The following is a 15,235-nucleotide window of genomic DNA, read 5'->3' on the forward strand; positions in this document are numbered from 1 at the left end:
CAAGTCGTTCATTGTGTCAGCAAGTCACTCTACTGCACTGTCACTGTTTTGCATGTCAGCAAGTCACTCCACTGCATTGTCACTGTATAGCATGTCAGCAAGTCACTCTACTGCACTGTCACTGTATAGCATGTCAGCAAGTCACTCTACTGCACTGTCACAGTGTAGCATGTCAGCAAGTCACTCTACTGCATTGTCACTGTGTAGCATGTCAGAAAGTCACTCTCAGACTGCACTGTCACTGTATAGCATGTCAGCAAGTCACTCTACTGCACTGTCACAGTGTAGCATGTCAGCAAGTCACTCTACTGCATTGTCACTGTATAGCATGTCAGCAAGTCACTCTCAGACTGCACTGTCACTGTATAGCATGTCAGCAAGTCAATCTACTGCACTGTCACTGTATAGCATGTCAGCAAGTCACTCTACTGCACTGTCACTGTATAGCATATCAGCAAATCACTCTACTGCATTGTCACTGTGTAGCATGTCAGAAAGTCACTCTACTGCCCTGTCACTGTGTAGCATGTCAGCAAGTCACTCTACTGCACTGTCACAGTGTAGCATGTCAGCAAGTCACTCTACTGCACTGTCACTGTATAGCATGTCAGCAAGTCACTCTACTGCACTGTCACTGTATAGCATGTCAGCAAGTCACTCTACTGCACTGTCATTGTATAGCAAGTCACTCTACTGCACTGTCATTGTATAGCAAGTCACTCTACTGCACTGTCATTGTATAGCAAGTCACTCTACTGCACTGTCATTGTATAGCATGTCAGCACGTCACTCTACTGCACTGTCACTGTATAGCATGTCAGCAAGTCACTCTACTGCACTGTCACTGTATAGCATGTCAGCAAGTCACTCTACTGCACTGTCACTGGATAGCATGTCAGCAAGTCACTCTACTGCACTGTCACCGTATACTGTAGCATGTCAGCAAGTCAATCTACTGCACTGTCACTGTATAGCAAGTCACTCTACTGCACTGTCACTGTATAGCATGTCAGCAAGTCACTCTACTGCACTGTCACTGTATAGCATGTCAGCAAGTCACTCTACTGCACTGTCACTGTATAGCATGTCAGCAAGTCACTCTACTGCACTGTCACTGTATAGCATGTCAGCAAGTCACTCTACTGCATTGTCACTGTGTAGCATGTCAGCAAGTCACTCTACTGCACTGTCACTGTATAGCATGTCAGCAAGTCACTCTACTGCACTGTCACTGTATAGCATGTCAGCAAGTCACTCTACTGCACTGTCACTGTATAGCATGTCACTCTACTGCACTGTCACTGTGTAGCATGTCAGCAAGTCACTCTACTGCATTGTCACTGTATAGCATGTCAGCACGTCACTCTACTGCACTGTCACTGTATAGCATGTCAGCAAGTCACTCTACTGCACTGTCATTGTATAGCAAGTCACTCTACTGCATTGTCACTGGATAGCATGTCAGTCCGTTTGTCACTTTCCTCTCAGTCCGTCCTGTTTTCTCAGATTTGTTCGTCCATAACCTCTGTAAATGTACCCCCATTTTAAGACTCCCTCCTTTTTAAGACTCTTTTCTCAGATTTTTGGAGGTCTTAAAAATGGGGTTTCACTGTACTGAAAATGTAAATGTTAAAGACGGCCCTTAATTGAGCCCGCGAAGTCGACTTCGCGAAACAAAATTACCGAAAATTCACTGAGCCAGCCTTGCGAACTGAACTTGGTAAACTTCGTTCAATTAATTCTGGGCTTAAGACTGGCTCAACTCTACGTGCTTGATTACAACAAATTGCTACACGGTGTAAGTAATCAGTGACTGCCCCACGGTACAATCAATCAGTCACTGAGGTCAGTGATTTCTGAACGGCGCCAGTCCATGAGGCTTTTCTGGTTGATTGGCTCAACAATACCGTCCCCAACAGCCTTCAATAAGGCAGTCGTGTTGGCAAGGGCGTCTATTTCTCTATTTGATTAATCAAGCAGGCAGAGAACGAGTGTGCCGTGTGTAAATTCAGCGCGTATGGCTGCTAATCATAATACAGTGGAACCCGCCTGTTAAGGCCCTCCATTTTCAGACGCCCCCCCCCCTCCTCCCCCTCAAGTCAAGACCTTGCTTTTTCAAATTTTCCGTTCAACAGCTCTGTAAATTTAGCGCCCATTTTTCAGACTCCCTCTTTTTAAGACCTAATTTTATCTCCAACGATTCCGCGGAACGCGTGAAATCGTCATTGACCGTGTGGTTCGCTCTCACGTTATCCCTTTCCTCACTAAACTGTGGTCGATAAAACTACAATTATCAATCAATCAATCAATGAGGCTTATATCGCGCATATTCCGTGGGTACAGTTCTAGGCGCTCAGCAGTGATGCCGTGTGAGATGAAATTTTATACGGCCAGTAATTGCAGCCATTTCGGCGCATATTTACCTTTCACGGCCTATTATTCCAAGTCACACGGGTATAGATAGACAATTATTAACTGTGCCAACGCAATTTTGCCAAGAAAGACCCTTTTGTCAATCGTGGGATCTTTAACGTGCACACCCAATGTAGTGTACACGGGGGGGAGTTCGGACACCGAAGAGAGTCTGCACACAAAGTTGACTCTGAAATAAATTTCCGCCGAACCTGGGATCGAACTCACGCTGACAGCGGCCAACTGACTACAAATCCAGCGCGCTACCAACTGAGCTATATCCCCGCCCAATTAAATTAGACTTTACTTACAAAGGTAAGCTCGTCATAATTTTGTCACTGATTTTCTCAGATTTGTTACGTCTTAAAAAAAAGGGTTTCACTGACAGTATTTCCTTGATTAATGAAGCCAGCGACTGTGCACTGTGTAAATAGGCCTACAGCACGCATGACTGCTTATCATAATACCCATAGCTTGTTTCAACGTGGGCCGTGCGAGGAGCAATATTGAACCCTGCTGGCACAAGGTTAGAACCCCACATGACTTGAGACAAAAAGCCATCGACCCACGACTGCGCGCCGTTTAGATCTCCATGTTATGGATCTTTAAGTGCCATTCACATGACAGACTTTCAACCAACTTTTCCCCAACTTGTTTTGGTTTAAAATCGCTCCTGAGTTGTTGAGGCCAAGTCGCCGAAAAGTCTGCAATGTGAACGAACCCAACAATTTTGTTTCGACTGATTTAGGCCAGACTCGAAAACTCGGTTCATTAATTGCTGCTCGACTCAACCGCGACTTGGAGCAGACTTGGAGCAGACTTTCCTTGTCGCGTTTACCGATGTTTATCTCTAACCAAACTGAAATTCTCGCATTTGAAAGTAGCTCCAAAAGCTGAACATTCAAGTCTGCCGATAATCGCCGCTTAAAACTTAAAATTTAACTTCAAAAGTGTGAGCGGTTGTGCTGTTCACATGTGCAGCAATGATTTTCATTTGACTTGAAGCCGCCTAAGTTGGGGACAAGTTAGTTGATAGTCTCCCGTGTGAAAGGCACATTAGTTTACAACCCCTCAGCGCCTTGAGACAGAGAGGCATCGAACTACTGCGCACCGTTTGGACCTTCATGGGTGGATCGTTAGTTGACAGAGGATCTTATCGCTGCAAGCAAGGACCTACCGGAGTTCAGGTGGACTTCGAGAAAAAGATGTCTGATGCTTTGGAAGAGGAGACATTCTTTGTTCAGAACATCGCAACATTTTGTCATTTTACAGTCGAGCCGGCCTTTCAGGGTCAAAAAGTGTGAGGATTTATTGGTTAGTTTTGATATGTTCAAGCTGATGTTTTGTTTGTTTTTGTCTGTGTGTGTTAGGCTACTTGATTGTCTTTTTCTACTTGTTATCTGTTTATTGTCTTTTCAAGTTTCTACTTGTTATCTGTTTATTGTCTTTTCAAGTTTCTACTTGTTATCTGTTTATTGTCTTTTCAAGTTTCTACTTGTTATCTGTTTATTGTCTTTTCAAGTTTCTACTTGTTATCTGTTTATTGTCTTTTCAAGTTTCTACTTGTTATCTGTTTATTGTCTTTTCAAGTTTCTACTTGTTATCTGTTTATTGTCTTTTCAAGTTTCTACTTGTTATCTGTTTATTGTCTTTTCAAGTTTCTACTTGTTATCTGTTTATTGTCTTTTCAAGTTTCTACTTGTTATCTGTTTATTGTCTTTTCAAGTTTCTACTTGTTATCTGTTTATTGTCTTTTCAAGTTTCTACTTGTTATCTGTTTATTGTCTTTTCAAGTTTCTACTTGTTATCTGTTTATTGTCTTTTCAAGTTTCTACTTGTTATCTGTTTATTGTCTTTTCAAGTTTCTACTTGTTATCTGCTTGTTATCTCTTTTGTCATTTTGTCCTCGTTATCCGCTTATAAATGTTGTTAGATTTTTTCTTCTTGCCACCTGTTTATCATCTTTTGTCTTTTTCTACTTGTTATCTTCTTTTGATCTTTCGTCATTTATTTACATGTTTAAACTGTTTTATTTAACGTTTGTGCATTATTTACAAAAAACGCATATTGAGTAAACAACAACAAGCATAATGCTTATAGTGGTGTTCACTATTTCTAGAAAATTACATATAATATAAATGGCGGCTATTGTACAGTTTAAATGAAAAGCTTGCAAACATGAAAAGAAAATTGACTGAAAATTGTACATCAAAACAAAAATCCGTTTGGGAATACATATATAATATTTATGGTGTTTGCGAGTAAGAGATAGGGAGGGAGAGAGTGAGGGAGGGAGGGGGAGAGAGGGGGAGAGTGAGAGAGAGAGAGAGAGAGAAAGAGGGAGAGAGAGAGAGAAAGAGAGAGAGAGAGAGAGAGAGAGAGAGAGAGAGAAAGAGAGAGAGAAAGAGAGAGAGAGACGAGTAGACGTGTCGATTTTGCTTTCACTTTACATGTTTATCTGTTCGAAACGGCCGGACTGTCCAATAAATTCCTGCACTGTTAAAAGATTTTTTTGTTAATTTTTGTTTGCAAGGAGGGGTTTCCATGAAGTAGAATATCTGTGTGTATGAGGTTGTTGGTTAGTTTGTTGATTGTGTTGTTTCTTGCAGCTAAGTGTAAACGGCATTCTAGTAAGAAGTGTGTTGCAGTTTCTGTTCCATCACCACAGTCGCATACGCTGTTTTCCGCAAGGTGTCGCTCAACTAAGTCTTTCTTTAGATCACTAATATTAAGTCTCATTTTTGTGTGGATTATTTGTGTTTGTCGACTGCCACTGTAGAAGTAAACGGGAATTTGTGTGTCGTCTTTTGTTAAGTAATGTTTAAATTCCCCGAGGGAGTCAGTTAACTGTATTTGTTCAGGTAGTTGGTTCCAGAGTACTGTTGTCGAAGGAAAAAAGGATGTTTTGTACGTTTCTGTTCGATGTGGGGGTATACTTCGTTCCAAGGGGCGGCGTCTGTGGTAGGGGTTGTTGGCTGCTACGAGAGGTGGGAGTGCTGCTTGTAGGTATGGGGGGGTCTTGTCGTGAATAATTTTATGGAACATTGTTAGTTTATGACGGTTACGCCTTTCAGATAATGATTGGAGTCCAGATTCTCCGTAAAGCTTAAAGTGACTGGTTCCGCGGACAGCTCCGATGATTGTTCGTATTGCATCTAGGTTTAACTTTTCGAGTTCATCTGTTAGGGTTTTGCTACAATTGTCCCATATTATGTCGCAATAATCAAAGTGTGGTAGAATGAAGGATTTAAACATAATTTCCAATGATTTTCGACTCAGTCTATATTTGTATGTACGCAAGCAAGCTACGAGAGTTCTGCACTTTGCAACAAGAGATTTTATATGTTCATCCCATTTACAGTTGTTTTGTATTATTATTCCTAAGTGTTTGTGATTTTGGGAACTTTCAAGGATGGTATTGCCAAAGTTTAGATCTGCGATATCAGGGGTTCTTTGTGTACAAAAGTTCACCAATTCAGTTTTTGCATGGTTAAATGCTACCTTCCATGTTTCTGCCCAATTTACAATTTTTTCAAGATCTGAGTTTAAAATTTCGGCACGGATGTTGTGATTGGCTAAAGACAATTTACATGTGTGTGTGTGTGTGTGTGTGTGTGTTTGTGTGTGTGTGTGTGTGTCCGTGCGTGCGTGCGTGTGTGTGAGTATGTGTGAGTGTGTCAGTGTGTGTGCCGCGTGTATGCGTGTCAGTGTATAAGCTAGTTTGCAGAACAAAAGCATTGATTGTATTTACGACGCATAAAACAGAAACAGGCTATAGCTTTTACACAGGTATACCAACATAAAATTGAATGTCATATGGTCCATAGGCCTATATAAGAATGACATTCGGTTACACAGTTTTTTTCTGACGTGCTCAGTCAAACTTAGGTCGCTCAGTGAGTTCTTAGTCTACCTGCTCAGCCGTGTGTATTGACACAGAACAGCTTAATGTGAACATTACACTATAGGCGCCATAAATCTGGTTAGGGGAGAACTGACAGGACACCGGCAAGCAGGCTTACTTCCAGCACTCGCTGGTGAAAGCAGAGCGGCTTTATGGACAAACATACAGTAGTCGGTACCAGCTTGTAATTTACCTGCCAGTGGCTTGGAGTGACGGGAAGTGACAAACAAAGCCCTTCAGAGCAACTTGTTGATAGAGACTCGCCGCTGTTCCACGCTGACTGTATTTGTGTAGGCAGTGCTTCTTGCAATGGGCAGTGCCCAAGAAGCAAGCCATCTGCGAGGATTGACGTCAAAGTTGTCAAGTAAATACAGAGAGAGAGAGACATACAGACTTAAAGAGAGAGACAGAGAGAGAGAGAGAAAACGACGGATTTACTGACTGATCGACTGGTCAAGTAAATGCAGAGAGGCAGTGCATATGTCAATGGTCAGTGCCAAAGAAGCAAGCCTTCTGCGAGGATCAACGTCAAAGTTGTCAAGTAAATACAGAGAAACAGAGACAGACAGACAGACTTAAAGAGAGAGAGAGAGAAACGACGGATTTATACTGACTGATCGACTGACTGGTTGGTTGTGAAAGAGATTGCTTTCGGTGATCGACCCAGACAGGCCGACTGAGAAAGATTGATTGATTTGGTTCCTCGATTGGTTGATCAATTGAATTATTGATATATATATATTGACTGATTCATGGACTCAGCGGAAAGATAGATGTTTTAGACAAAAGCCTAGCCCGAAAGCCTGTCCCTGTTAAACCTAACACTTACACACGGTTAAATATTAGTTTGGTTTGGTATATCTTCTTGTCCTCAGGGAATGACCTCAAGGAAAGTCGGACTGCTATGATCCCTTGGGATAGCCTGCATGCAGCGACATAATCGCGCCATCCGATTGTGTTTTCCTGCATGCGTGTTTTTGTGTTTTTCAAGCCCTGGCGTTTGTTTTGGTTTGTGACTCGTAACTTGTGACTCGTAAATCTGTAGTTCTTCTTTCTGTTCTGTCGTCTGTCTCATTTTTTACATTTAGTCAAGTTTTGACTAAATGTTTTAACGTAGAGGGGGGAATCGAGACGAGGGTCGTGGTGTAAGTGTGTGTGTGTCTGTGTGTGTGTGTGTGTGTCTGTGTGTCTGTCTGTGTGTGTGTGTAGAGCGATTCAGAGTAAACTACTGGACCGATCTGCATGAAATTTGACATGAGAGTTCCTGGGTATGATATCCCCAGACGTTTTTTTCATTTTTTCGATAAATGTCTTTGATGACGTCATATCCGGCTTTTTGTAAAAGTTGAGGCGGCACTGTCACACCCTCATTTTTCAATCAAATTGATTGAAATTTTGGCCAAGCAATCTTCGACGAAGGCCGGACTTCGGTATTGCATTTCAGTTTGGTGGTTTAAAAATTAATTAATGACTTTGGTCATTAACAATCTGAAAATTGTTTTAAAAAAAATAAAATAAAACGATCCCAATTTACGTTCATCTTATTCTTCATCATTTCTTGATTTCAAAACATATACATGTACATATGTTATATTTGGATTAAAAACAAGCTCTGAACATTACAAATATAAAAACTATGATCAAAACTAAATTTCCGAAATCGATTTAAAAACAATTTCATCTTATTCCTTGTCGGTTCCTGATTCCAAAAACATATAGATATGATATGTTTGGATTAAAAACACGCTCAGAAAGTTAAAACGAAGAGAGGTACAGAAAAGAGTACTATCCCGATGCAGCACAGCGAAACCACTACCGCGCTAAACAGGCTCGTCAGTTTCACTGCGTTTTGCACGAGCGGCGGACTACTGTCATTGTGAAAAAATGCAGTGCGTTCAGTTTCATTCTGTGAGTTCCACAGCTTGACTAAATGTAGTAATTTCGCCTTACGCGACTTGTTTTCTGTGTTATGTGCCTGAGGAAGACCCTTGTGGTGGACACGTCGTGCTTTGTTATTCGTACCGTCTTCGTCAAACACGTGAGTACAGTATTGTTTGGTCTTTTTATTTCTCGCTCTCACTGACGCGCAGTCACCATCGTTTTACTGTGAAGTACACGAATCAAAAAACAAGACAGTTAGGTTGTTGGAACGTTTGTTATTGACAAAACAATACATTCACAAATATTTCGACCCAACGGTCTTTTAAGTGAACAGACAAAACTTATTCATTCAAAACAAAACAAAAAAATATTCATTCATTCGCTCGGTCGGCTTCCTGACGAGTGGGCGAAAACTGACTATCAAGATAAGTTTCGTGTGAGTATTTGTTTGTCTGTTCACTTAAAAGACCGTTGGGTCGAAATATCTGTGAATGTATTGTTTTGTCAATAACAAACGTTCCAACAACCTACCTTTCTTGTTTTTTGATTCTGAATTTTGGAACGTTGGCAGTCACTTTGATTTTGGATTTGTGAAGTACACGGCCAATCTCTGTCTTCCATTGCAGACGGAGAGCTGGATCAGCACACGGTGAAGTATGAACGGACAGAAGTCACTACACCCTCATGCGTCCCCACGGGAGCGAAGTGGAGAAGCGGAGACGGGAGGGTCAACTAGCGGACGGACTAGCCAGTGGTCTGACTACATCCACGTGCTGCTGGACAGAGGTCACGCCTCGCGCTGTGCCATCTACAGCAAGAGAGGTCAACAGTGGGCAGCCAGCGGACCGGACTTTGCCGTGGGCAAAAAACAGTTCCGGGCCATCATGCAGGGATTTCAGGTAGAAATGTTTTGGTATACAGTGAAACACACCCCCCCTCCCCCCCTTTAAGACTTCCTTCCTTATAAGACCTTGCTTTTTTAGATTTTGCTCCTCATAACCTCTGTAAGTTCAAGTTACCCCCATTTTAAGACTTAAGAATTTTTGGGTCCTAAGAGATGGGTTACACTTTCCTCCAGATATACTGTAGACCCATTAGAAGTTACGTCACGTACTGAAAGAAGAGTTACTGTGGGCAATTTCAGATTCATTCAGTGTTGAGGCTAAGCTCACACGGGGCTAATTCTGGATTTTGCCGAACTTTGTTAATTTGTCATAGTGAAACAAAATGATCTTGTCAGGCTTTTTGGCACGAATTTCATTGTAGTGGATTTTATTTCTTCTTTTGTTTGTGTGTGGCACAGTAAGGCAGGGGAAGCAGTTTGTACACAAACAGATTGTGTGCTTGTTATTTGTTTCTTTTGACATGTGATTTTTAGATGAAGTTGAGTTGGAATCATTGATTTTATTTTATATGTTTGATGGTATCAATTGAGGCTAATTCCAGATCAGAGTATCTTTGTCAGAGACAGGCAGCTCTGGAAGTGAACCATCTTTGTTAACAAATCCAAAAACAACGTTCCAAAATTCAGAATAAAAAAACAAGTGCAGTAAAGGTATGTTGTTGGAACTAATTATTGACAAAATAAAACGTTAGTTACGTTCATCTTCGTTCACTAAAACAAGTCAAATTACCAAGAATCCAAAAAAGCCTTAGCTTTTCTGTTTTAAAAGTTGCCATCTCAGAACTTGTATCTTGTCTCCTCAGGATGCCGCAGAGCTGAGATGTGTGGGATTACAACTAGCTGACGTCAGCTTCACACTCACACGTCTCGCTAACAGAAACTGCATGATGATTGGTCGTTGCGCGGCAACGGGGTCAGGGTGCATTATTTACAAATGCCGACGGTGTGTCGTCATAGCAACGCACGAGGACGCGGTGCAGCCAGGAGCCTGCTTCAGTGGTATGGAGAAATTGGGGGATTTTCTTGTGGACAGAGGCTACTAACATCAGTTCTGTAGAAAAATTCTGTTGAATACTTTCTAATCAACAATGGCTACTGACGTCAGTTCTATAGAAAAACTCAGTGAGAGACTTTCTTGTGGATAGAGGCTTCTGACGTCAGTGCTGTGGGAGACTTTCCCATCAGTATTAGGAACGTTTAATTATTGACAACAAAACCGTTATATTCACAGTACGTCCACCCAGTCGTCCCAGTCGGTCGACGTACTGCAAATGTAACGTTCTGTTTTGTCAATAATGAAACGTTCCAATAGCCCACCATTCTTATATATTTTTTATTCTGAATTGTGGAACGTTAACAGTCTATCGGTTTTTCGATGCCGGAGTGCATGCGAGGTTCAAAACAGTCGGCACAAAGATCAATGCCATTTCTGTTTTATTCACACCCACAGCGTGAGCGGCCGCAAGAACTGTATGTTTGATGTGGGTGTTTGTGTGAAAGGCATGACAAATCCAATAGGATTAATTCGATTCCGCATACAAGAGTTTCTGCACAACGCGATCGACGTCAACAATGGCAGTTTTGATCTCAGTGTGATGAAAAACTTTGGAAACAATACAGTTTCCTGGAGTGCGATAAACCTGAAACATCCTCTCCCATTATCAATAGCTGCGGATCGAAGCCTCCATATATATATATATATATATGTGTGTGTGTGTGTGTGTGTGTGTGTGTGTGTGTGTGTGTGTGTGTGTGTGTGTGTGTGTGTGTGTGTGTGTGTGTGTGTGTGCAGGGGCGGATTAGGGAGGGGGGAGGGGGGTTACAGGGGTTCCGGAACCCCCCTCCTCGGCTGTCAAAAAAAAAAAAATCTGTCTGTGAATTTTGTTGTTATTTTTGTCTGTAAAGCCGGGGGAAGAGTTAATTTTGTACAGTTTTAACTGCCACTCCTATGCGACATGTCTTTCTTCTAACCATACTATATGATGTCGGGAGGAGATATCAGTGAAGATAAATTGCCATTATTTAATACTAACTTTAAAAGAAATAATGAGTGGCTGCTGACACTAGTTGATCATGTTTAAAATCAAGGATAAGCCACAAATTGTTGATAAAATAGCTAAAATTCTTCACCGTCAGGAGGGCTTCGCCCCCAAGACACCCCATAAGGGCGTTGGCCCTGGACCCCAGGTTGTAACCCCCCCCCCCCTCGGGCTTAACTGCTCCGCCCCTGGTGTGTGTGTGTGTGTGTGTGTGTGTGTGTGTGTGTGTGTGTGTGTGTGTGTGTGTGTGTGTGTGTGTGTGTAACTCTGTGTGTGTAACTCTGTGTGTGTGTTTGTTTGTCTGTAAGTCTTTCCGTGTTTGTGGAAGCATATCTAATTACTACTAAACGGATTTCTATGAAAGTTGACATATATATATATATATATATTCTTGGAGGCGTTTGTTGGTGCTGTTGACGTCAATGTTGTGTTTCAAAAAAGCTGCTACAGGAGGCCCTGTGGCGACCGCATTCATACTAAGGTGACTTTGGCTCGGTCCGGACTTTGGGATTGCATTGCAGTTTGGTGTAAAAACATTTGTTTAGAAACTGTCATTCAATGCCAATGCATTATGCCTAAATTTGCACTTTCCTTTATTTGTAAACAAGATTAACACAAGTAAAATTACTGTACTCCTTTTTTACTTTCCCTGAATTGAAAAACATATAGTTTTGTTACGCCTTAAAACAGGCTTGAAACGAAAATATATGTGGGATTGAAACACCTTAACTGGCAAGGATTAACCCCCCCCCCCCCCCCCCACAGGCGAAGTCCAAATCGCTCCTGCATTTTGCTGCTTCAAGACAGTCTTCCCTTGTTGTTGGTGTACGCTCCTGTCCGAGCCATGGATTGATTACCACATTGAATGGAACAATGCACGCAATCTGTGCATTACTTTATTTTTTTGTCAGTGCTAATCTCATGGAGGTGTCATGCTCACTTGGCGTCTTTGTGCTTCGTGAAATGCTGGCATTTGAACAAAGCATTGATTTCAAGCTCGATTGAATCTGTCAGCTTATTTTCTGTCACTCCAGTGTCAAGGGAAATGTGTGTGTGTGTGTGTGTGTGTGTGTGTGTGTGTGTGTGTGTGTGTGTGTGTGTGTGTGTGTGTGTGTGTGTGTGTGTGTGTGTGCTGGCATTTGAACAAAGCATTGGTTTCAAGCTCGATTGAATCTGACAGCTGATTTTCTGTCACTCTAGTCTAAGGTAATGAACACGAGTATGTGTTCTTCAGACCAAACGTCGTAAAGACAAGTAAGACACACACACACGCATACACACACACACACGCATACAAACACATTCACACACACACGCGCATACACACACACACATACACACACACACACACACACACACACACACACACACACGTCGTGAAGACAGGGTGAGAAAAAGAAAAGTTATAAGAATATGGAGACACTGAGATTTCTCTCCAGCAATTGGTACTTTACAAAACATTTATTTGTTCTCCAATTATTCAAGAATGTCTGAAAAATATTGGCTCAAATCCCTACCAAAAAAATTTTAAAAAATTAAAAAAAACCAGAATGATGGACTACAACCGTGTGTATGGTTGCATATAGTTAAAAGTTGACAATATGGTAAGACTGATAGGCTATGACAAACAACATTCGATGCAAAAAGACAAACAAATATGCACAGGCACCTGGTATTTAGGACAACCATGTAAAGGCAAAACATCGACGACAACTTCTTTTCAAAGTCCTAACCTCTTTATTACAAACAGCCAACAATAGGCCACTGTGATAAACAACACACGCATACACACCATCTCTAAAAAACCCAAAAAACACCATTCTTATTTTTTCTGTTCCCATTCTTTTAAGTACAAAGCTTCCGCTGAACTGAATACAACAGACGACCTTATACACCAGCATAACAAGTTAGAAACTTTAAATGATACTGACACTAAATTTTACCCCCCAAAAAGATTATGGCTTTAAACAAACGATTACATGTACAAAGATTACAAATCCAAAGCAGAAAAGAGCTTAGCAAAGAAAAACGAAAAACACATCCTCTTCACAAAAACTCCACCTCTCGCGGCTTTCCATTAAGACAACAATAACAAATGAGCAACATTGTTAATAGACGAAAGCATACTGGAGTGAAGCAAATGAAAAAGAACTCCGTCCATATTTACCGATTAAACAATGATTACATATTAGCAAAGAAAATATAAATTCTTGAGAAGCTATAACAACAAAGTTTAAAATGGAAAAAAGGCGCAGAATATCAGAAACAAATTGGAATTAAAAATGATGAAAATGGACAGTAACATAAAGCAGAGTGTGATATTAGGACCAAGCGTTTGTCTTAGGCAGCCGCACTCACTTCAGTGTTGGGAATTTGAAGTGAACTCTGCAACAAAATTATAATAAAGGAACACACATTAAAATTAAGAATTTGTGACAGTTTTATTTACTAAAACGTGCACTGGTACACATTCAATTATCTATACAGTGGGACCTCCCCTTTAGAGCCCCAAAATCAAGAAACCCTCCCTTATAAGATCCTGTTTTCTCCGATGTTCTATTCATAACTCCCATTTTAAGACTCCCTTCTTTTTAAGAACTGTTTTATTTCCTCTAGTGTTGTGAATGTCTTAAAGGGGAGGTTCCACTGTAGCCATTTTACGAAACACAGTAGCCTAACCGCTAAAAGACCCCTTACACTAGTTCCCAGTACAAGAACACGAAGAAGAATTTAATAGTCATACAGCATCAAAACCACTTATGCTTGCCAAGCTGTAGAAGCTGACGACAACAAAAGAACGAGTTGATACATTTCTTACTCAAAGAAACGAGCAGTATAGACAGATCAAACTGCTGAAATAATTAGCCAACAACGTGTAATTAAAAGTTAAAACCCAAATCTTGAATGTAAGCAAGTTCCCGAGCAGATGAGGATGTATAAGATTTGTAATAAAACACAGAAAAACAGCAAGGACTACTGATTGTCATACTAATTACGTGTGGATTGTGTGACAGAAAAGACAGGGGGGTGATACTCACGATGATCTGATGATGAAGGTCGTTGAAAACTCCCATGACACTGGTGCTACCTGACTGCAGCCAGGTTGGAATGTGCTGCAAACATACACCACTTGTGTAATTCATCGTGTTAAATGACAGCCAGCTGTCCGGTACAGTGGAACTCCGCTTTTAATTCAGACCTCCCGATTTAAGACACCCTCTTTTTTATAAGACCTTATTGTTTTTCGACTTTCTGTTCATAGCCTGTGTCAACTTAAATCCCTTCAATTTTGGCTCACGTAAGTGTAGCCTATGCGATGCTAACTTTTGTCTGTCTGTGCGTGCGTGCGTGCGTGCGTGTGTATGTATGTATGTCTGTGGTAGAAACTTTAACATTTGACTGAACACCGAAATACTAATTTTACCTGGTTATTATTCAAGCAACAGCTTCAAAGTATTGAAGCAATGATCAACATTTCGTCGGCACGTATGTAGTTAAAGTGTGTATCCAAAGAAAACGGGTGGTGGGGGGTTTTGGGGGGGTAAAAACAGCTGACTGGTTTGTGTCGTGTGTGGTATGTAGACCAGGTCAGGGGTCAAGGTTAGGTCAGATCGCGTGAAGGATTGTGGTATAGATACAGTTATCACCGAGCTGCAGTTCGCCGATTCGGAGAAGACGACTCATGATTTCACATTGTTCGGTTTCGTAGCTCCAGAAAAATAGATAAAGAAAATACCAAAGGAGATTTCCTACAGGTTAATCTGCACAGCGTGTTTTCAGTGTCTGCGCGAGGAAGCGCTGTCGAAAGCGCAGTGTCGATCTGGCCATCTGGCAGTCGTGTCCCCGTAAGTAGGCTACAGACAGACAGATCTAGATCTAGTGTCTCGCACTCTTGCACGTGTCCCCTATGCTTACTGTGTGTGTGTATGTGTGAGGGAGTGATTGAGTTTGTGTTACTGTTTGTCGATTTCTTACGTGAGCCTTGAAGGCTTCGCCTCTTGTTTAAGTTAATTTCAAAAAGGAGAAGCGTCAGTCAGGGTGTTTGAATTTTGGTATGTGTCCAAGCAAGTGGAGGGATGGTCTTATTCCATGCAA

At 41.4% G+C, this 15,235-nt stretch overlaps 1 protein-coding gene and 1 long non-coding RNA gene across 2 annotated transcripts in view; one reads left to right on the plus strand and one right to left on the minus strand.

Moving 5' to 3' along the window:
• Window positions 1-15,235, plus strand: part of LOC138967312 (uncharacterized) — a 534,423-nt gene that overhangs the window by 96,254 nt on the left and 422,934 nt on the right. The gene's annotated exons all lie outside the window — the stretch shown is intronic.
• The window catches only part of LOC138967301 (uncharacterized), an 88,943-nt gene continuing 86,294 nt past the window's right edge, over window positions 12,587-15,235 (minus strand). Inside the window, exons 49-50 of the mRNA XM_070339832.1 lie at window positions 14,179-14,253; window positions 12,587-13,525 (exon numbers count right to left, since the gene is read on the minus strand). Coding sequence (XP_070195933.1) covers window positions 13,481-13,525; window positions 14,179-14,253 — 120 coding nt within the window. The 3' untranslated portion in view covers window positions 12,587-13,480. The remainder of the gene's footprint in view (window positions 13,526-14,178; window positions 14,254-15,235) is intronic.

Source organism: Littorina saxatilis, linkage group LG5 (assembly GCF_037325665.1).
Source record: "Littorina saxatilis isolate snail1 linkage group LG5, US_GU_Lsax_2.0, whole genome shotgun sequence".
Taxonomy (NCBI): domain Eukaryota; kingdom Metazoa; phylum Mollusca; class Gastropoda; order Littorinimorpha; family Littorinidae; genus Littorina; species Littorina saxatilis.